The sequence below is a fragment of the Mesoplodon mirus genome, assembly GCF_964341445.2.
Source record: "Mesoplodon mirus genome assembly, chromosome: 11".
Taxonomy (NCBI): Eukaryota; Metazoa; Chordata; class Mammalia; order Artiodactyla; family Ziphiidae; genus Mesoplodon; species Mesoplodon mirus.
In genome coordinates, this window is record NC_138987.1 from 19,684,048 (window position 1) to 19,706,039 (window position 21,992).

Below are 21,992 nucleotides of genomic sequence, written 5' to 3' on the forward strand. Positions count from 1 at the left end.
ACATTACTTGTCTTCCCTAATGAGACCTATTTAAATAAGAAACGTAGCCAAAGCCTTAACCATTTGACGTCCTCAAACATTGACCTCTGAACAGAAAAAGTCCTACGGCCTGTTGGAACGTGTGAACTCAAATATTACACTAATACCTATGCATGAAATCTTAATTCATTCTTTCTTTCCTTCCTTGCATCCTTCTATTTCTCTATCCATCCAAACATATATTGTGCATTATGTGTGAAGCCCTGGAGATACAATCCCTGCCCGCTTTCCAGGGGGAAAGAGACAAGCGAACCACACATGAGAAGAACACGAAGAAGGCTCACAACAGACTTGGGTACCAGTTTGGTCAGGGAGCACCCAGGCTGGGGATGAGCTGAGAAGGGGAGTCAGGGAAGACCCCTTCAGTTCAGGAACTTACAGAAGCCTTCAACATCTTTATAAGAGAAGAATTACACTTATTTTTTCACATGAGGAAACTGATGCTCAAATGGGTCGGGCAAACTGCCCAAGATGAGTCCACACAGTTTGTAAGTGGCAGAACCGGGATTTAAAAACCAGGCCCGTGGTCCCCAGAGCCCTGACACTGAGCTCTAATACACCAAAGCAGGGCTTGAAAATGGCCGGTTCTGAATCTAGCAGCCCAGGTGATCCTTGTTAAACATGAACTGCCCCGTGAACTGGCGTGCCCCTGCCTCTTGGACCTCACGTCCTAATGATTCCTCAACTCCTTGCTTGCCCTGTCCGGCCACATGGCCTCTTTGATGTGCCTCAAACGCAACAGGGGGGCTTCCCTGGTGGCGCAGTGGTTGAGAGTCTGCCTGCCGATGCAGGGGGCACGGGTTCGTGCCCCGGTCCGGGAGGATCCCACGTGCCGCGGAGCGGCTGGGCCCGTGAGCCATGGCCGCTGGGCCTGCGCGTCCAGAGCCTGTGCTCCGCAACGGGAGAGGCCACAACAGTGAGAGGCCCGCGTACCGCAAAAAAAAAAAAGAAAGAAAGAAAAAAGCAACAGGCACACGCTTGTCGCAGGGAGTCTGCATTTGCTGTTCTCTCTCCCTGGAGAGCTCATCCCCTGCACAGCTCAACAGCTTTCTTCCTCAGGCCCATCCTCAGCGGCATCTCTGAGTAGAGCTGACCTTGAGCCTCCTACTTGAAACTGCTTTCCTCTATCCCACCCACACACACCCCCAACACACACACCTTGGGCCTCCCCAGCCCCCTCTTCCATGCTTTGTTTCTCAACATTGTATTTATCACCACTTAACATACCGTGTAATTTACCTATAGGTCTGGGCTGTCTGCCTCGTCCTACCTGAATATAAGCTTGGTGAGAGTAGGGAAATTTCTTCTATTCCCTGGGATGCCAGGCACGGAGCAAGGTACTCAACCCATATGTGTTGAATTAAGCTGAAAGCAGAATCGTTGCAGGCATGACCCGTACCTGTACTGCTTATGTGTGGACAGTGGCCCGACATCTCCCACATGAGATGCTGCCAACTTGGTGGAGGTGGGTCGGAAGAAGCCGGCCCAGGGGCTACAGGGAGCTCATTCTTAAATCAGTGCCATGCAAAGGTGCCCAAGTGAGTCCTCTTCCCTGGCACGTGCTGAGGAGACGCAGACACTACCCACCCGGATGCTACTACCCAAGGAAGCCCATCAGGGCTCTCGATCTCAAGGTGTGGTCCTGGGTGAAGGGGACACCTCAGACCAAGAAGTTAGGGGAAGTAAAGGGTAGCCTATGTTTCTGCCTTCTCCCAAAGTGCTAAGAAAACAAAAAAACTCTGCCTAGCCACTCAAGGAGGTCCTTATTCTCCCAAGTTAAGCTCCACCTGTTTGCAGAAGGGCTCTCTTCTTACACTGGCCTTTTGTACCCCAGGTTTAGAAAACCTCACCAAAACTACCGAAAGAAAACCATAACGGTTCAATCCTCCAGTAGTTCTCAGACAGCAAAGGGTGGACTCTCAACCTGCCTACAGACTGACTGCAGGAGTGAGATGCTCTCAGCATCTTGGTGTCTGCTGAATCTAGAGGGGGATGGATGGTGAAGACCCAAGCACAGAAAGATTGCACAAGGTCAAACAGCAAACGCATTCAAGGGGAGGGAGAGTGTACACTTTTCATCAGGGAGAAGCTCGTGCCACAGAGTGTATAACGTCTCCCAAACTCCAAATGCAACTCAGGCTAATCCCTCGTATCAGTAAAAATCCTGGCCACGTAGATTAAACTGGGGTGAGGTGGGGGTGGAAATGAGGGTGATGCGTAATAATAATGGGAAGGCCCTAAGTACTGACTTCACAAAATTCTAAGGCGCTTAAAGGGTGCCTTTCATAAGTGAAATTCTACAAAGGAACCCAAACCACTGCAAGACAGTTTCCAAAAAGCAAACAAAACCCCACTGAGAGATGGTACTCTAATTTCTGGAGTTTGCATCAGTCTGTTTTCTGTAGTTAGGAACTAAGGGTGTCTGGTTTGGGTTACAAAGGCAGTGTTCCACTATTAAAAAAAAAACAACAACAACAACAAAAAAACCCTGCTGGTTGCCATGACAACGGACACCTCTGTTCCTCCCTTTTTGGCAGCATCCTTCTTACATCTGAGTCAAATCAAAGGACCTATCTGTGATGCCCAGGGTTTAGTATTTCCTTTGCACGAGGATGTAACGATACACACACACACATAAACTCATATACAAAGCACATCATCGAAAGGCTAATCAGAGGTGAACCAAAACCTCAGAAATGGGTACCACCTGTCCTTCTCTCCCAACCACATCCTACAAACATCTATCAGGAGACACTCATGCAGGAGAGTGTGAGCATGAAGGGAGGTGGGCCAGGAAGCCTTAACAGCGGACACCTACTCCTTCCCATCTAGAGCCTCTCAGGGTGGACCCTGGGTCAATTCTTTCCAGAAGGGCCCATGTGAGGTCAGGGCTCCCTGGAGCACTGCCATTTTCTGTGTGCAAGACTGTCCTCCTGAGCCTGAGCACCTCCAGGGCAGTGCTCACGTCTGACCGGTCTTAGGGCCCAGCCCAGCGCTGAGCACCCAGTGAAGCACTTAGGACAATGAAGGGGGCACTGGAATAAGGCAGCCCTTCCTTATATTTTCTACGGAGATCTTGAGTTAGAACACAGCCTGCTTCAAATCATCCCTGCCTAAGAAGAAAGCCAGGGAATTCTAGATCCATGCTCTAGGGTGTGCGGCTTGGGACCTACAGTGCAGCGCTGCTACTGGTTTCTGTCACTGGGGTCACAAGTCTTGACCACTGACCCTTCCCCAGACCCGGGGCAAACAAAGAGTAAATGAGAAAGTTACAGCATTACTGTGATTTATCTTCTCCTTTTCAGGACAAAGGCTGCTCATCATTTAGCTAAATTTAACTGCAAAACAATGTTTGTTTTAGAAAAACTATGAAAATACCAAAAAGCCAGTGGAAGAAAAATAAAGCACCCAATGCTCTACTTACCCAGAGGTAACCAGTGTCTATATTTGGGTTTCTATGTCGCTATCCTTTCAGTGGTTGTTGCCGTTCTGCCTAATGGTTAGAGGCAAAGGCTCATGAATGCAGACCAATCTGGGTTCAAGTTCCAGCCTTTCCATTTCTTACTGGTATGATCATGCTTGAGTTATTTACCCCTGTTTGAGCCTCAGTTCTTCATCCATAAAATGAGGATAACTGTAGCTACTTTTTGGTACTGTTGTAAAAATTATCGTAACCCACGTAAGCCCTTGTCACACTGCCAGCAGAACTACTCACTTCTGCTAGCTTTATTCATGTTCTACTTGTATGTGCCACTTTACAAACAAAAATGGTATCTTCTGTGCACATATTTTGAAAACTTTTTCAATCAACATAAAAGCATGACCTCTTGACATGTCAATGAATATACGTCTATAAACTGATGGCTTTAATTCTAAAATAAGAGCTTTGATAGACATTAACGAGAGTATAGATGCTTAAGTTCTTGACGTGGTCCAAAAAACTGCCTACTAGCAAACTCAAAATAACTTTATATCTGCTTTCAGAAAAAATTAAAATGCATACAAACTTTAAACAAATACTAGTCAACATCTACATAAAATCTAACATCATTATGACAATTTTCTATGACAAATATTAAAATATGACTTTAAGAAATCACTCCTGTAAGTACAGTTACTTGACAAAGCTACTTAAGAATAGATGGTAAGGTTGAAGATATTCTTTTTCCTCTGCCCCAGGAATGTCACTTCTAAGTATCTTTCCTAGAGAAACCCTCCCACAAGTGTACAGACCTTCTCAGAATCAACCTGCCTGTCCCATCATTAGGAGAACGGCTATCTGGTTTACTCATATACTGAAATAATGTACAGCAGTAAAAAATGGAAATGAAGTTGAATAAATGTAAAAACACCATGTTGGAAAAAATAACCAGTTACAAAAGAGATTCCATTTATATAAATATTTAATCCAAAATACAAACTATACATTGCTTACGGATTCTCCCAATGTATAAAAACATACAAAGGAATGAAACATAACAAATTCAGGTTACGGAGACCTCTGAGGAAATAGGAAGGGAGAAGACATCCAGATATTGTATCTGGGACCATTTATCTCTTAAAAACAAGTGACAGAAATCTGGTGTAAACATGGCAAAATGTTAACATCTGTTACATCTAGGAGGTAGGTCTATGAGTACCACACTTTAAAAAACGTCTTCTCCATATCTGAAGCATTTAGTAATTAAAAATAAAGTTGTCTACTATTTAACCAGAACTTTGGTTAATGATTTGATACAGGTTTTCCTCATGCTCAGAACATTCTTCCCTCTGTGAATCTGGTTTACTTTTAAAATATGGTGTAAGTTGCTGTTTCTGATGGGCCATTCCATTACCTTATAATTCTGGAATCTGATGTCACTGCATTTACTTCCACGGGACATTAACTTCAACCTTAAATTAAATTTAACAAGCAAAGCAAGCATAAACTTAAGAAAATTAAAATCCACTGAGAGTTTAATAAGCTAGCCGCCCTAGAAAAACATCCAGGCTCATTTTAGGCTACTGTACAAATAAACAAAGGAGCAATTATTTTAAAGAAATATTTACTAACAAAGTAATTGTGATTTCTGAAATGTCCAAAGTATCAGAAAACATAAAAAAATCTTTGTATACAGATTTAGTATCTGTCTTTCAACAGTATATGTATTATTCTTATTTAGCAAACCTGTTACCATTAAAATCACCCCAAATTTGCAACAAATTATTTCAAAAATGAAGGCTGAGAAGGCGTCAACGTTAATTTAAAGGAAGCCACATAAATACAAGATTATTTCATTCATCTATCTGCCCAAAGAAAAGTTTCAAAATATGTCTGTTGGAATGGTGGGCTCAGTTCACAAAACCATCCTTAAACAGCACAAGGCTGAAGAGCTCTCCTTTTAACTCTTTCTTCAAAAATAAGAGCTTAGGGACTTCTCTGGTGGCGCAGTGGTTAAGACTCTGCGTTCCCAATGCAGGGGGCCCGGGTTCAATCCCTGGTCAGGGAACTAGAACCCACATACATGCCACAACTAAGGAGCTGGTGACCCACAACTAAGGAGCCCGCCTGCCGCAACTAAGACCCAGCGCAACCAAGTAAACAAATAAATATTTTTTAAAAATAAGAGCTTAATTTGAGCCCTGAGTACTTAAAAAACTTTCTTGCTATTAGACCATTTTTAAATGGCCAGAGTGCTAGTCAAATTTCTCGACAGAACTTAACATTCCCACCTACCCAAACAGTAGGAACACTTCGGGATATTAGAAACAGAAAATGATTTGGTGTAAATAAGAGCCCTCATGGCTCCCCAGGTTGTAACAGGACATAAATGAGCCGCCTGAATGAAAGAAGATTCTCACTTTAATTCTGGTGCCCACATAGCCAACAGATGTCAATTCAGTGAGTACCTCTAAACTGCTCAGCACATGAGGTAAATTTTAGCTGGCTTTATACAACGAATATTACTTGATAATTTGCTTAGGTCAGGAGGTTCTGACAAGCACAGTGCCTTTCCAAAATGAAAATACACGTAATAAAAGCACACTCATTCCACCAATAATATGCTCTTGGGTCAGCTTATGAAACGTTAAGTGTTCATTTCGGGGCACAACCAACAGTTTCAACCTCCCTCTGTGTCAGACACAGGGATTATAAGCCATGTGAACCTCTCAATAATTAACTTAGGTACACGGAACAAGCCCTAAACATCTACTGATATTTAGCAAGCCACAGGAGTAACCTACAAATAAGGATAATTAAGCCAAACAAAGCAACAGCTTATTACCTACAAACATGAAATCTTGTTTTATTTATTTTAACATGAGTCATAAACCAACTTAAATTCCTAGTACCGAGGACAGCATAAGAGTGCTACATATGCTTACTAAGTGAGAGGACCACAAGCTTGCAAGTAGTCTGCTGAAAGTCATTCCTGCTGTTTCATCTCCAGAGCTAGGATGGTGGACCACAAGGATTAAGGCAGCGCAGAGGGTTTAGGAAACAACAATACGTACTCTTTATACCGTAAAGAATATGTAGAACTTGTTGAGAGGTAACATCTACTTCAAAAGAATTGAAAGCACATTTTTTTTTTTAAATGACAAACTTTACCATCTCTTCTCCTTTACCTTTTGGTCTTTCCTTACGGTAGGTGATACTGGAATCATGCCTGTTGAAAGTTTCTAAATGCATGAGCTACAGTTCTCAAAATGCTCATTTCAAATCCTGGATGGGGGTGTAGGAGGGAGGGGGGATATCAACCCAGAATAAATGAACCAAAATTACAACCTTTGATTCAATACTTTTAAAACAGGAGAAAGAAATTTATAAAAATGAAACTCTACATATGGACAGCAGTGTATTTTTAAAGAGAAGTAACTATGCAAAAAATGGTGCGGGATAACTATGTCATTTATGTGTAGACATCTTAAAGAGAATCAAATTCTAACTGGATCAAGATTAAAATACATAAAAACAAAAATCATAAAACGTATTTAAAAAACATGGTGTTTTGGTTTTTTAAAGGCTCTTAAAATCTGGAAGACCATTCTAAGAATGACACAAACCTGTAAGCCCTAAAATTTTTAAATTTCTTCATGGCAAAGTCTGGTTAATATTTATTTGGTGTTTGGCATATGCTAGCTCTATACACATACAACATGTCATTAAATCAGTGTGGAAGGCAGAATTCTAAGAGAGCCCCCAAGATTCCTACCCACTGGTGTATACAGCCTGTCAGATAATCTCTCCTTGTATATGAGCAAGACGTGTGACCATGACGGGATTTTACTCCCATAATTAGGTTACATTATATGGCAAGGGTGAAAGAATTCTGCAGATTTAATTAAGGTTCCTAATCGGTTGACAGTTGACTTTAGTTCATCAAAAGATGGAACAGTGAGTGGGCCTGGCCTATCAGGTGAGCCCTCTAAAAGAGCCCTTGTCTAGAGGTAGTGCAACAGAGACGCTCTCCTACTGGCCTTGAAGAAACAGCCTACCATGTTGTGGAGAGGGCCACATGGCAGGGAATAGTAGGCAGCCTCTGGGGGCTGAGGGCCTCAGTCCTACAGCTGCAAGGAACTTAACTGGGTAAACAACCAGTGAGCTTGGAAAAGTATTCCAAGCCTCAGACAAGACTGTGGGCCTGGCTGACGCCTTGATTTTAGGCTGATGAAACTGAGCAGAGGATGCAGGTAAGCTGGGTCTGGATTCTTGGCCCATGGAAACCATGAGATGATAAATGGGTGTTGTTTTAAGTTGCTAGATTTGTAGTAATTTTTTATGCAACAGTAGAAAATTAAGTCAGAAATGACAAACTGGAAAAAATGTAGGTGCAAACAACCTATTTAATAAGTAAGAAACTTCTACAAATCAAACTAAGAGATGAATAACCCAATAGATAAATGGCCAGAATATATAAACAGGTAGTTCACAATAAAGACAAATGTTTTTTAAGTGTGTGAAAATATTAACACATTGTACTATAACTACATAAGATGTAACCCTTGGGAGAATCCGGGTTGGGTAGAGGGTTGGTACACGGACATTTCTGTACTATTTTTTTGCAACTTCCTGTGGGTCTGTAATTATTTCAAAATAAAAATTTAAAAATACAATCAACCTCGTTCGTATCAGGAAAAATATAAATTAAAATGAGGTACCAGTTTTCACCTACCAGACTGGTGAAGATCAACAAACTGGACAATACCCTGTGTGTCGGAAAGATGTGAGCTGAGGCATGTTCATACACTGACCGTAACATAAACTGTATCAGTTTAGCTCTCTGCTGCACAGGGGCGGTGTTCAATTTCACAATATCATGATTTAAAATGCACACACCCTTTGACGAATAATCCCACGTTTAAGAATTTAGCCTATTAACATATTCTTCACACGTGGGAAAAGAAGCATGCCCAAGGGCAGTCAATGAGGTGCCTATAATAATCAAAGACTGGAAGTAATACAAGTATCCTTTAATAAGGAAATGGTTAAATAAATTATGGAATACCCATATAGTGGAATCCTGTACAGCAATTATAACAAGGTCGATTAATCTGCATTGATATGGACCAAGAGTAGAATACACTTTCCAGCTTCTGAAGTCCTGTAGAGCATACCCACATCCACTCATTTGGTCAGTATTTACAGGCCCCAACTATGTACCAGGCTCCATGTCTGGATAAAAAACATAACCATCCCCATGTGAGAGGATGAAGCAAGTGCCCACAGGCAGAAAGGGGAGGCATGGGAGCCCACAAAGAAAGGAGACCAGAGCTCAAGGGCAGAGAGAGGGTGAAAGACAGAGGTCAGATGAAGAGGCTCTGGTGTCAGGGTAAGAAGCTGGGATTCTGTCTGAAGGATTTAAAGCAAGATATTGACAAGACACTATGCAAAGCATACAGTTACTCTAAAAATAAAGCAGTGGTCCAGCTAGAGAAGCTCACGATCAGGAGACCATGCATGATTTCATGAGAGGTGTCTTAAGGTACCTCAACTTGAGCACTTGCGGTAAGCTGAGTCGCCCAGGCACACCCCTTCACCTCACGCCTGTCGATGTGCTAAGACCTACAGAGCCAGGAGGACAGCATGAAGTCCTCTTGAAACATGCCATCTTGTGGGGTGAATTCAAAGGATGTACATAAGACATTTTCCTCACTTGGAGAAATGTTTACAAGTAGACGTCTCAAGCATCTAGACAAGCTTTCCTTAACCACGTTCCTTTATAGCTCTTCACCCAATATTTAAGAATGGAGGGCTTCCCTGGTGGCACAGTGGTTGAGGGTCCGCCTGCCGGTGCAGGGGACACGGGTTCGTGCCCCGGTCCGGGGAGATCCCACGTGTCGCGGGGCGGCTGGGCCCATGAGCCATGGCCGCTGGGCCTGCGCATCCGGAGCCTGTGCTCCGCGACGGGAGAGGCTACAACAGAGGCCCACGTACCGCAAAAAAAAAAAAAAAAAAAAAAAAAAAGAATGGAGTTAAAGCAGCAAACTATTCGACTACATTTCTTCAGCCCTCCTCTCTGTCTCCTGTGCTTTTAATGGTTGAAGCTTTCGAGCACTTTGCCTGATGCCAATGCACAGCCTGAACAGCTCTTACTGAATGGGCCTCATATGTTCAGATAAATTAAAATCTATGCCAACTAGTGATTCACTCTCAAATCCAGGCCACCTGTTCCAATTAGTGAGATTAAAATAGTACACCACTGAAGCCGAGTTCCAAGCCTTCTGGATTATGACAACATCTTTACAAAGACAGAAAAAGAGGGACTTTCGGTCCCAACACACACTTGCACACACATGAGTAAATATACCGAGGTGTTGAAGCATAGCTTTCACTAAGGGCAGACTTTATTTTTGGACAAGTGCTTACATCCAATTTTCTGAGGAAGGATGCAGCTCAAGAAGGCATCATTTAGTTTCCTTACATTACAACAAGCCTACAGATACAGCTTAATTAGATTCAACTTTACTTCAGAAACACACAGAGCTTATACTTCTTCTCCACCCACTTTCTGTCCTTGCCTGAAGTTCCCAAAGAAACCGTATCTTCCGGATGATCCATTCTTTAGCCTCAGGCCTTCCCTCGCCTTGGTTTCTCGCAGGTCACGGGAAGACTAGAAACACAGCCTGGAACACAACTCTTGTTTTCCCAACTTCTCCCAAGTATCCCTACCCAGACAAGACTGCCTTCAACTCAACAGGGTGCACTTTTGTTCATCCCAAAACATTCAATTATTCAAATTTTCACAATCCATGAGAAGAAAAAATATATATTTCTAAGCATTTTCTAGGCAAATGGTCTAAAAGAACTGTTTCATAAAGGAAGGGAGATGATACATTAACACCAGTGTTTTCCTCAATGATTCTGAATCATTTTAGGAGGACAAAAATGAAAGCGTTAAACACAGAATCACCGGAAGTGAGTCAGTCCCTTGAAAACAGTCCTCAACCCAACACAGCTGCTTCAGTCCAGGAGAAAGTCTTGTTCTGCGCTAACAGCTCCCTGACAAAGCTCCCGCATTTGCTCATCTTTTTCATCTGGTGCTGCAGGCCTCAGAGGCCCAGACAGTACGCAGCTAGAGTGGTCACATGGATACTTTAAAGATAAAATTTTAAGGAGTGAATTGATTTAGAAATATTAAGCAAATAAGGGTACAGGTGGCCCGAAGCTGTTTGTAGGAGGCATGGGAATGAGTGAAGTTTGGGGAACTCTGCGATAGACAAAGAAGGACTCAATGTCAGAACAACAAACGCTGTGATGGGTTTCCCAATGCCACTTCTCGCAGTCATTCACACAGCTGGTAGGTGGAGAAGCTGACATTCCAGCTTGGCTCCAAAGTCCAGACTCTGTACCCTTTGCTGCAGCCCTCAAATCTAGAAGTAAACTGCATAAGTGAGGTTGGGGATAAAAAGGAAAAGGTGGTTGAGGAAATTTAAGAAGTAAACCACTGGATGTGGTGGACGAGGGGGGCTGATTGAGGGGGCTTCCCATGCATCCAGTTTGGGGGCTGGCTGTGTGGGAAAAGCATTCATCAGGAATTGGGGGAGATTTGAGAGAACGAGTTAAGTCTGACACACAGACTTCGAGGTGCCTGTGGAACAGCTGGGTACTCCGGGGTAAAGCCGCACCTGGGTTGGGCTCTCAAGTCAGCATGTAAGACAGGAACCACACACACTTTCACTCAGGGAGGCATGTCCCTGGGGATGGGCACTGGACGTGCCATCTCTCAAAAGGCCGAAGGACCCCATCCCTGTCTTCCCTCGGGGTTACAGCACATGACTATTTCTTCGGCTAAGAACCAGATGATGTTTTCGGTTTGTGTTTACAGGCTCTGTTATATGGAAATTATATATACCAAAGCCACTTGGTGCTGGAAGATGCTCTCAAAAGGGACTCACAGGAACGGAGAACTTCAGAGGTGACAGAAGACTGGGGATGAATTCTAAGTGAAGTCCGTATATGATATGTTCCAAGACTTCTGCATATGGTATATGTTTTTTCCCAGTACCCTTACCCAACAGGTAGAAGGTCAGACAAAGATGAACTCACTTCTCAAAACTTTATTTTGAAAAAAAAAAAAATGACAATAAAAGTGACCTCAGAAAAGATAATGTTTAAACCGTGTCAGCAGACCCAGGGCAGCTAAGTGTTTGAGATATGAAGTGTTACCCCTCCTCTTCACTCCAGCCCCACCAAAAATCTGGAAATAAATTCAGAAGGATAATGGCCCAACACTAAATCACTCAAATTCAGCCCTTTTCACCTAAAAACACAAAATTTTAAATCTGTTCATCAATTAATTCTCTACTGAAAATAGTTAGATGGGCCTCCCTGGTGGCGCAGTGGTTGGGAGTCCGCCTGCCGATGCAGGGGATACGGGTTCGTGCCCCGGTCTGGGAGGATCCCATATGCCGCGGAGCGGCTGGGCCCGTGAGCCATGGCCGCTGGGCCTGCGCGTCCGGAGCCTGTGCTCCGCAACGGGAGGGGCCACAACAGTGAGAGGCCCGCATACCGCAAAAAAAAAAAAAAAAAAAAAAAAGAAAATAGTTAGAAATTCCCATTTCACCCGAGTTCAATTTTGAGATGTTTATCACACGTAACTTAGCAATTAACTTGGTATTTAAAAATGTTTTAAGCAGTTTTCTTTAAAGAAATTCTCTTCTAAGAGAGAAGCTGGTATAATGGTTAGTCCTAATCAGTCTGTATTAGTTACGTAATTTCACTGGTTACAGTCTGGCTGGATGTCACTTTCCTACTTCTGCAAGTGGAATGGTCTGGAGTTAATGTCTGAATTCTCCTTCAGTTCTAACATGGTGAAACCTTTGAGTCTAACTTACCAACCCTCTGCCTTAAGTATGAAAAGCGCATGCCTTCAGCTCAGTGAAGTTCAAGTCCTACGGGGAGATCCTGTGAGGCCAGAACATGACTCAACTGTCACAAGGAGAAACGACCCTCTTTGTGTACTTCAACTGCTCATCCTCCAGAGACCAAAGACCAGGCAGAAGATTCCTTGACAATGTCTTTAAATCATAAGCTTATTTAACAGCCTTGAAGATGTCCCCAACTACTCTCAAAATTCTTACATCTTAGGCATTATAAAAAGTTCATAAATCATGCATTCTCCAAATGCTTACTGGGAACGTACAACTATCTGCAAAGCACTGGCAAAGTGCTGTGTCCTAAGAATCCCGAGCGCACAATTTTGGCTGGGCACCCTGTGGAAGTTGAGCAATCCATCCCCAAGCACTCAGCAAGTTTAATAGGACTGAACTGCTCGTACTGGCGCAGTGGTTAGGAGCCCACCTGCCAATGCAGGGGACACGGGTCTGATCCCTGGTCCAGGAAGAGCCCACATGCTGCGGAGCAACTGAGCCTGTGTGCCACAACGACTAAGCCTACGCTCTAGGGCACGTGTGCCCCAACTGCTGAGCCCACGTGCTGCAACTACTGAAGCCCGCGCGCCTAGAGCCCATGCTCCGCAACAAGGGAAGCCACCGCAGTGAGAAGAGTAGCCCCAGCTCGCCGCAACTAGAGAAAGCCCGCATGCAGCAATGAAGACCCAACGCAGACAAAAAAATAAAATAAAATAAGACGGAGCTGCTCTCCAATACTCAGCTCAAAAGCACAAGATTGGGAAGTGGTTAAAATGCCAGCTCTGTTATTAGATCTGGGTTCATCAAGCCCTGGTTCCACCATGTCCTAATAGCCACAGGGCCTTGGACAAATTACTTAACCCATCTGGGCCTTAACTTCTTCATCTGTAAAATGGAACTATAAATAGGATATTGTGAGGATTAAGGAGGTAGTGCATTTGAAGTGCTTAATATCATGCCTGGTGTATAGTAAGGAATTGGTACACGTCGGCTATTATCACCATTGCTGCATTCTTCTTTTCATTTACGTACTTTTTGCCTTCTTACAGAGGAATAATCAACACACACACTACGTTCTCCTGCAAGTAGCATCTCCCTCCCCCAAGTCAGTGGAAGCAGCTGGATTATGCACAGATCATGCACAACTATGAAGTCCCTTTTCTGAGGAATGTAAAGTCCTCATTCTGATTCACAGTACAGTGATTCGTGGTTCTCTTCTCTCTCGCCACCCCCCTCTCTGCTGAAAACATGAAAACACAGTTAAGAAACAGCAGGGCTGAAAGCTACAGCCTCTCCTAAGTTAAGACTTGGGCAATATCCACCTAGAAAGATGAGGCTGATTTCTGACCTTAAGAGCAGCCCTGGAAACCCAGGTGGTGGATCTGAAGCTAAGAAGTCCTGCGACCCAACTTGGTAGCAGCTGTTTTGGTGTTCTACAGTGGACGTGACAAGCAAGCATGCTGGTGGACCGCAGCACGCTCCGATCTAAAGGGAGACCGGGTGAGAGTGCAGCAAAGCATCGCTCACAAAACATGCATCAATCATTCGTGTTGCACTTCAGAAATTCTGACCTGGACATTCATCTATTCACCGTCCCTTTAATTAACTCTTTAGAATAAAACAAATCACTGATTAAAAGTGTACTCACACACCACTTACTCAGTTTACCACTTCACCAGGTCAGTGTCACCTACAACAGAAGTCAGTTTCCACTCACTCTGGTTCCTGCCCAAGGAGTAAGCATGCGATCATCAACTTACTACACCACTGCCCAGCCATTTCCATGGTGAGAAGGGATCTGACATCCTCTTCTTCCTCACTGCCTCTGGCCATTACTCATCGTGCAATTCTGGATCAATTTCCAAACCTCAGAATGTATAAAGATGTACTACAGGTAGCAACCATGCCCAACACAGGTTTTACTTCAGATGCTAGAGACTACTTACTATCATCACTTCCTCCTGTAAAAGAGAAGGGTATTTCCTAGGGCCACAAGTATGAATAAGATACACTCACCAGATATTAAGTTTCCAGAGGGGCCAGCCTGTTTCATTCACCCTTATATTCCTGATGCCTGCAGCTAGCACAGAGAAGGTGCTCACAAATATTTGCTGAATGAAACTTCTTGCTCTCAAAGTGCCAGCGTCTATAGTTTATAAACATGTAAACAATCAATCGATGAGGAATGTGCAATGGAGGGAGGCACCAAATGCTGAAAGTGCCAGAAAAGTCTCTATATTATTCACAAAATTAGAGTCTTTCCATTTCCAAGCTTATGAATATGTCTTATATAGTAATAACAAAAACTGGCCACTATCTATTGAGTTCTCACTGTGGCCCTGACATTTTTAGACATTACTCATTTGTTACTCACAACACCTCTATGGTGTGGAAGAGGAAACTAAGACTTAGGATGACTCTGAGGTCCAAGGTGACGTGGTTAGGAAGCAGCAGTACCAGCACAGAACCTGTCTCCTGCGGGCTAGCCGGATGAAAGTGGTTCTGCAGACAGAACAGCCTGGTCCTTGCAGGCTAGATGGAACAGAAGCTGATGACATCAGAGACCAAAGAGGAAGCTAACGCACCAGTTTTCTCTTCCTGAGGTCTTAAGTGGCTAAACTAAGGTGGGATGACTGGGGAACATGGAAGGAATCCATTCCAGAGAAATGTCAAAGATCCAGTGGCATGGCTGACAGACTAGAGATGGGGGGAAGGCAGGCACTCAGGACAGCTAGCAGTTCTGATTAGTGGTATCAACAGAGCAAGAAAAAAAAATTATCCACCTTACATATGTGGAGAAAAACAGCTAACAGTTGAGTATACACAACCATTGTTTTTACAAATTCTCTTATTGAAGACTCATAATCACTCCCCCAAATAGGGATTATTATCACCTTTTATAGATGGGGAACTGGAGGCTCAGAAAGGTGAGACCCTGCCCCAGCAGTCACCCCGCTGGGAAGTGTGAAGAGCCAGAATACGATCCAAGCCTTCTGCTCCCAGAGCCACAGCTGTTCACCACTACACCCAAGTGGCTGAAGATGGTATTTGAGGACATTTAAAATGAGGACTAACAAAAATGTGATTCAGACATAATTGATTAATAAAAACCAGTTGCTGTCTAGAAAGCAGACTGCCTATATTCTTAAAAAGATCATAGGGGACTTCCCTGGTAGTCCAGTGGCTAAGACTCCATGCTCCCAATGCAGGGGGCCTGGGTTTGATCCCTGGTCAGGGAACTAGATCCCACATGCCACAACAAAGAGTTCGCATGCCGCAACTAAAGATCCCGTGTGCGGCAACTAAGACCCAGCGCAGCCAAATAAATAAATAAATATTTTAAAAATATAAATAAATAAAAAGATAATAGGCTTTATCTAGGGCATAAAAAAAAGCAGGATTCTAATTACAGATGCTCTTTATTTTAAAGCAGAGGGAAATTATGTGCGTTGAGTTTTAACATGTACCATTTCTGAGTTTTACCCAGATGAAGTTTAAAACTGTGAATGATCCTGACTTGTCAGCTTAGAGACAATCACAGAATTCATCAGTTACATTAAATTTTCACTGAGGGGGGAAAAATTTAGGTTAATCCACCTGGCTGTAAAAATAGACTTGTACACTGTTAAAATAGTACACTGCCTCATTGTTATTCCAGTCTCAAAGGCTTAAACAAGCTCAGCAAGAGAGATGTGTATGTTCCCTGTTTTCTCAACAAAGTATCGATTTTGAACTCAAAAAATGACCATTCGGTAACCAAGAACTTGATCTCATAGTCTTAGCCCCTGCCTGGGAGGAATCTGCATATCTCTGAAAGTTAATCAGCTCTTCACATGCATCGCCAGTTCTCATTATAGTGTTTTTTTTTTTTTTTTTTTTTTTTTTTTTTTTTTTTTTTTTTTTTTGCTGTACGCGGGCCTCTCACTGCTGTGGCCTCTCCCGTTGCGGAGCACAGGCTCCGGACACACAGGCTCCGCGGCCATGGCTCGCGGGCCCAGCCGCTCCGCGGCATGCGGGATCTTCCGGGATCGGGGCACGAACCCGTGTCCCCCGCATCGGCAGGCGGACTCTCAACCACTGCGCCACCAGGGAAGCCCTATAGTGTTTTTAGGGGAGCTCATTTACCAAATGAGTCCACAAAAAAGTTATTTTTAAATCCTGTACTAGATGGTTTATTGCTAAGTCGAGAAGGTGACATCAAGAAATTAAACCTTAGTGCCACTTGATGTTTTCCCTCGGCATTATATACATTCTGAGTGTAAAGAAAATAACTCTTTATAGCTACGTCTAAGTGAGTTCCACAAAATAGGAATTAGAATCATCTAATGGGCTACCTTCTGCACGGGAAAATTACTGCTGACTTTCCTTCCTTACAGCAGACTTATTGCTGCCTTCAGGACAGATCAAAATTACATCAGCCCCACTTGAGAAAGGCTTTTAGGAGTTTTCAAAAACGCCACTCATTCTTTCTATTCCCCACTGTCTCAACAAAAACCCTAAAAGCAGACAGTCAAGAAGTTTAAACATCAGCATGTTTAAACTCAGCATCTCGGCATCATCAGTGCTGTAGAGCTTGTGACCACTGTCCACTGAAGCTCTAGCCTTCTTTGATCCAATTTCTTCCAGTCCTCACCAGATTTCATTTGCCCAATAAGCTAATTTAGAATAATCAGTACATACAAAGTCTAACTCAGTTTTAATACGTGGTCTATATAAAAACCAGGTATCTCCATGCTAACAAAACAATGTAGTAGTTTGATACTGTCAGTAGAATTTTTTTTTTTTTCCGCGGGCCTCTCACTGTTGTGGCCTCCCCCGTTGCGGAGCACAGGCTCCGGACACGCAGGCTCAGCGGCCATGGCTCAGCGGCCCAGCCGCTCTGCGGCATGTGGGATCTTCCTGGACCGGGGCACGAACCTGTGTCCCCTGCATCGGCAGGCGGACTCTCAACCACTGCGCCACCAGGGAAGCCCTGTCAGTAGAATTTTAAACTAAATAAGAAACACCCTTCACATAAGGTTGCGGTCCTTTAATAGAAAAAATGCGTGTGGAAATGGAACAATGGCAGATACAGGAGAGATAAAGTCTTCAGCTGACTTACACATCTGCTTTGCCATTTTCCATCTCAGTAGTAAAAAGAGTGAGTTTTGGAAAGTTCCGTGAGTTTTGCCAAACTGCTTAAATGGGCTCAGTGAGCCATCCATCCCTCAAAGATTACTAATCCTGTTGTTTACGCGAAGATCATCACAGTTGTGACAAGAGAAACCCAGCTTCCACATTTTTTTCAAATCTGAAATTTCTTCTGTCAGCTACATTATGGGCCACCCCTTCCAATTACAAACGCACTAGAAAAAGATCTTCACCTTTCTTCGCATTTAACACTGTATTCACCAGCAGCTATCCCTCCAAAAACTTCTAACTGTAGATAACCAAAGATCTTTTATCAATGTTTTCTTCCAAATGGAGTTTCTAGTTATTTTCATGACAAACTGTTATGCAACTTTTAAAGAAAGTGCAAAAAATTAAGAGAACTATTTGGGGGGAGGGGAGAGCGAACTGGATGCAGGAGGTAAGTATTATTCCACTAAATATATTTAATCCGAAAAAAATTAAATCATTCTGTTAAATTGATTAACCGGTGCGAGCACGACCCTACCTCCGTGAACTTGATGCAGGGAGGCTGGCACTCAAAGGCTGAGATCGGACAAGTGAGCGGTTAGAGCAAAGAACACCTCCAGGTATCCCCCGCCCGAACAAATGCCAGGGTGGAGGAGCTGCTGTTCTAAATGGCACTTCAATCAGCCAAGGGGAGAGCGAAGTGTGGAGCCTGGACGATTAAACACCTCAGGAGAGTAAAGGTATCCCCGAGGGACCAGCGCTCAGGCTGAGGCCTCCCTCTACGTTCAAGCCCTGTACGGCTCGTCTCCGCTGCATACTCTGAAAAGCTATTTTCGCCCACAGCCAAAATCAGCAACAGCAAATTACCCTGCAAACAATGGAGAGGGCGCCGGCTCCGCCCGGCTAAAAACTCTTAAGAGGCAGCGCGCAGAATGACTTTTCACTGGGGCAGAGCCGGGAGGAGCGGCCGCGGGAAACCGGGAAGCTGGTCCGCCGCCCCTCCGCGCTCCGGCCGCGCGCAGCGCGCGGGCTCCGGCCACCAGCCCCGAGCCCGAAATCCCCGACGGCTGCGGAGACGCGGCGGCAGCACCGGAGCTTACAAAGAGGGAAGGAGGCCGTCCTACGCGAACACGGTGCCGCGGATGGCGGGATCCCCTCACGTCCCGCACCGCGCAGCGGGCGCTCCCTGGCAGAGAGGGCGGAGCGCCGGCCGTCGGGGAGACCCGGGCGCGCCGGTACCGACGAGCTGAGAAAGACGGCGAGCGGTGCTTTGCGCCGCCCCCGCCCGGGAGGGGGACCTGGGGTCTCGGAACCGCGGGCCGGGCTCCCACTCCCCACTTCCCAACCCCGTCAGCTCGAACTGAGCGGGGAAGCCCGGACTCGGGGCCGCCGGGAAGAGAGGGAGGGAGGGAGGCGGAGAAACGCGCAGGGCGACGTCGTTCCCGCGGGAGCCCAAGCCCGCCCGGCCTCGCCCCTCGGCCGGGCGCCCCCACCGCCACTCCGCGCCCGCATCTCACCCGGTTCTTGCAGCGGTGGTGCCGGCCCGGGTCGGAGTAGGTCCGGTCCACGGTGAGCGCCGTGTCGCTGCCCGGCATCTCGGCGCTCGCGCTGGGAACTTTCCCGGGGCCCCGTGCCGCCGCGCCGCGAGCTGCCTGCCGTGCTCGGGCTCGGGCTCGCCGTGGGGGAGCCTCGGCCAGGGGGCGGCGCGGGCTGCCGCAGATGCTACCGACACCCTCGCGGCCGCCCTGCGCCGCCGCCGCCGCCGCCGCCGCCACCGCCTTGGGGTGGGGGAGAGGGCGGGGCAGAGACGCGAGAGTCTCCTCCCCCTTCCCCTCTCCGCCCCTCCCCCTGCGCGCCCCGCCCGCACGAGACCACTCTCCAGGTGCTGCTGTTTGCCTCCCTCCCTTGCTGAAACTTGATTCCACCCCCTCCCACACTGCCCTTTTTCCTCAAGAGATGAGCGACATCTCCACTATTTGTTGACTTAATCTGTATGTTTATGATAAAAGATGGATTTTTGGCAAGATGTTGTGAGGCTTGCCTTAAATGCTTCCTTTCGTGTTACTCATTCAAAATGCACTTACGGGACATCTTCTATGTGCCAGGCCCTGGAGTAGGGACCAGAGTCGGGTTTTTTTTTGTTTTGGGGGGTTTTTTTAAGCTCATATTTTTCTTCTTCTGATTCCACTGAACAAAGAATACACTTCCCCCTAAACTACGATCTGTGGTGGTGTGTTTTTTAATTTTGCATGTCTGGCTCACCTTTATGTTGGAAGCTACTTAAAAGTCAAGACATATCTTTTCATTTTAGTATTCCCTATTTCCAGGGAAGAGTCCCTGCCCACAAGAAAGATGGCATCTAGAAGAGACATTCAGAACACCTGGTCTGGTTATGAAGTGTGTACTAGTGGGAGACTGAGTTGAAATATGGAAAGTGCAGTGCATGTGACCAGCCTAGAAGGAAGGAGGGATGTGCTCCTCCCTTCAATGGGTTGAGCAGGGAGGGAAGTGCAGGCGGAAGAAAAATACTGAGCATAAAAACAAGGGTACATTTGGAAAACCTCAAGTCATCAGTTCAGGGAGTCTCTTCAGGAACAGAAAGACATGATGGAAAAAGTAGGTGGACACCATGTGGTGCACGGCTCTACTTTCAAGGCTAAGAAGTTCAGCCCTATTCTTGGGTATTGGGCAGCTGCTGGAGGTTTCTGAATGGGGACATGACAATATCAGGATGGAAATTTAAGAAGAGGAAATATCTGATAGCTGTGTGAAGCACTGATTAAAGATGGGTAAGGGACACTGGTTAGAAGGCCACTGCAAAAATTGAGAACAATCTCAATGTCCTTCAGGAGGAGACTAAGTATCAATAAATTATGATACAGGCATCCAGTGGAGTGTTAGGTACCTGCAATAGAATGGCAGCTCTCTATGTATAGCTATAGAAATATCTCTAACATATACAGTTAAGTGAAAAAAGCAACGTGCAGAATAATATATGTGGTATTCCACCATTTATATAAAAACAATATATGTTTATGCTTAAATATGCATAGCATATTTCTGGGAGGATTAACATAAAACTAGGGAAATAGACAAGACACTGATGGAAGGAGAGAGGAACTAGGTAGCTAAAAGGAGGGCTGGGGATTTATTTCTCACTGTGTATGTTTTTTAAATTTGAATGCTTGAACTGTGTGCATATATTAACCGTTCAAAAAGTAAAATAAAAAATATATTTTTAAATAAAAAGGATAAACTTATTAAAACTAACTTAAGAAGAAATAGAAAAGCCCATACAGTTCTAAAACGTTCAAAAAATTAAACCAACACTTTAAAATACTCCCCCCACCCCCCCACTGTATATGATACAACTGCACCAGGCCCAGGGAGTGTTTCAGGTAAGTTACTCCAAAGCAGAGAAGAGAGATATGAAATGTGAGTGCGTGTGTGTGGTTTTAGCTAGGGTGGCCAGGGAAGGCCTCCATGAAAAGGTGACATCTGAGCAGAGACTTGGGAAAAAGACAGCCAGCCATGTAGATATCTGAACACGGCAGAAAGAAGGAACAGCAAGTACAAAGGCCCTGAAGCAGGAACATTTGGGAGTGTTCAAGAAAGAGCAAGGAGGCTAGTGTTCTCTGGAACAACAGTAGATGAAATCAGAGACATTTCAAAGGACTAGATCACATAGGGCCATTCCGGCCATTTTAAGAACTCTGAGGAAAATGGGAAGATTTGGAAATTTTGTTGTTGTTGTTGTTACGCAGTCCTCTCACCGTTGTGGCCTCTCCCCTTGCGGAGCACAGGTTCCGGACGCACAGGCCCAGCGGCCATGGCTCACGGGCCCAGCCGCTCCGCGGCATGTGGGATCTTCCCGGACCGGGGCACAAACCCGTGTCCCCTGCATCGGCAGGCGGACTCTCAACCACTGCGCCACCAGGGAAGCCCCCTGGAAATTTTTTTTTTTTTTTTTTTAATTGCGGTACGCGGGCCTCTCACTGTTGTGGCCTCTCCCGTTGCAGAGCACAGGTCCCGGACGCACAGGCCCAGCAGCCATGGCTCACGGGCCCAACCGCTCTGCGGCATGTGGGATCCTCCCGGACCGGGGCACAAACCCATGTCCCCTGCATCGGCAGGCGGACTCTCAACCACTGCGCCACCAGGGAAGCCCCCCGCCTGGAAATTTTTAAGCAAAGGAATGGAGTGACGTGCTCTGCCTTTTCACTTGGGGAAAAAAGAAAAATTGATCCCTACCTCAAGGCGTACACAAAAATCAATGCCAGATAGATTAAAGACCTAAAGGAGAAAACACAATTTTTAAAACTGCCAGAGGAAAATGGAAGAATATCATTATGATCTCAAGGCATAAAAAGCAGTTCACAAAAAAGCATAAACCATAAGGATTCAACAACATTACAGTTTTAAAACTTCTGCTTATGAAAAGAAATAATAATAAAGTGAAAAGATAAGCCACAAGCAAAACT

At 45.1% G+C, this 21,992-nt stretch overlaps 1 protein-coding gene across 1 annotated transcript in view; it reads right to left on the bottom strand.

The window, feature by feature from the left end:
* Window positions 1-19,242, bottom strand: part of TMCC3 (transmembrane and coiled-coil domain family 3) — a 69,581-nt gene extending 50,339 nt beyond the window's left edge. Inside the window, exon 1 of the mRNA XM_082634812.1 lies at window positions 19,029-19,242. Coding sequence (XP_082490938.1) covers window positions 19,029-19,106 — 78 coding nt within the window. The 5' untranslated portion in view covers window positions 19,107-19,242. The remainder of the gene's footprint in view (window positions 1-19,028) is intronic.
* Window positions 19,243-21,992: the final 2,750 nt, after the last annotated feature.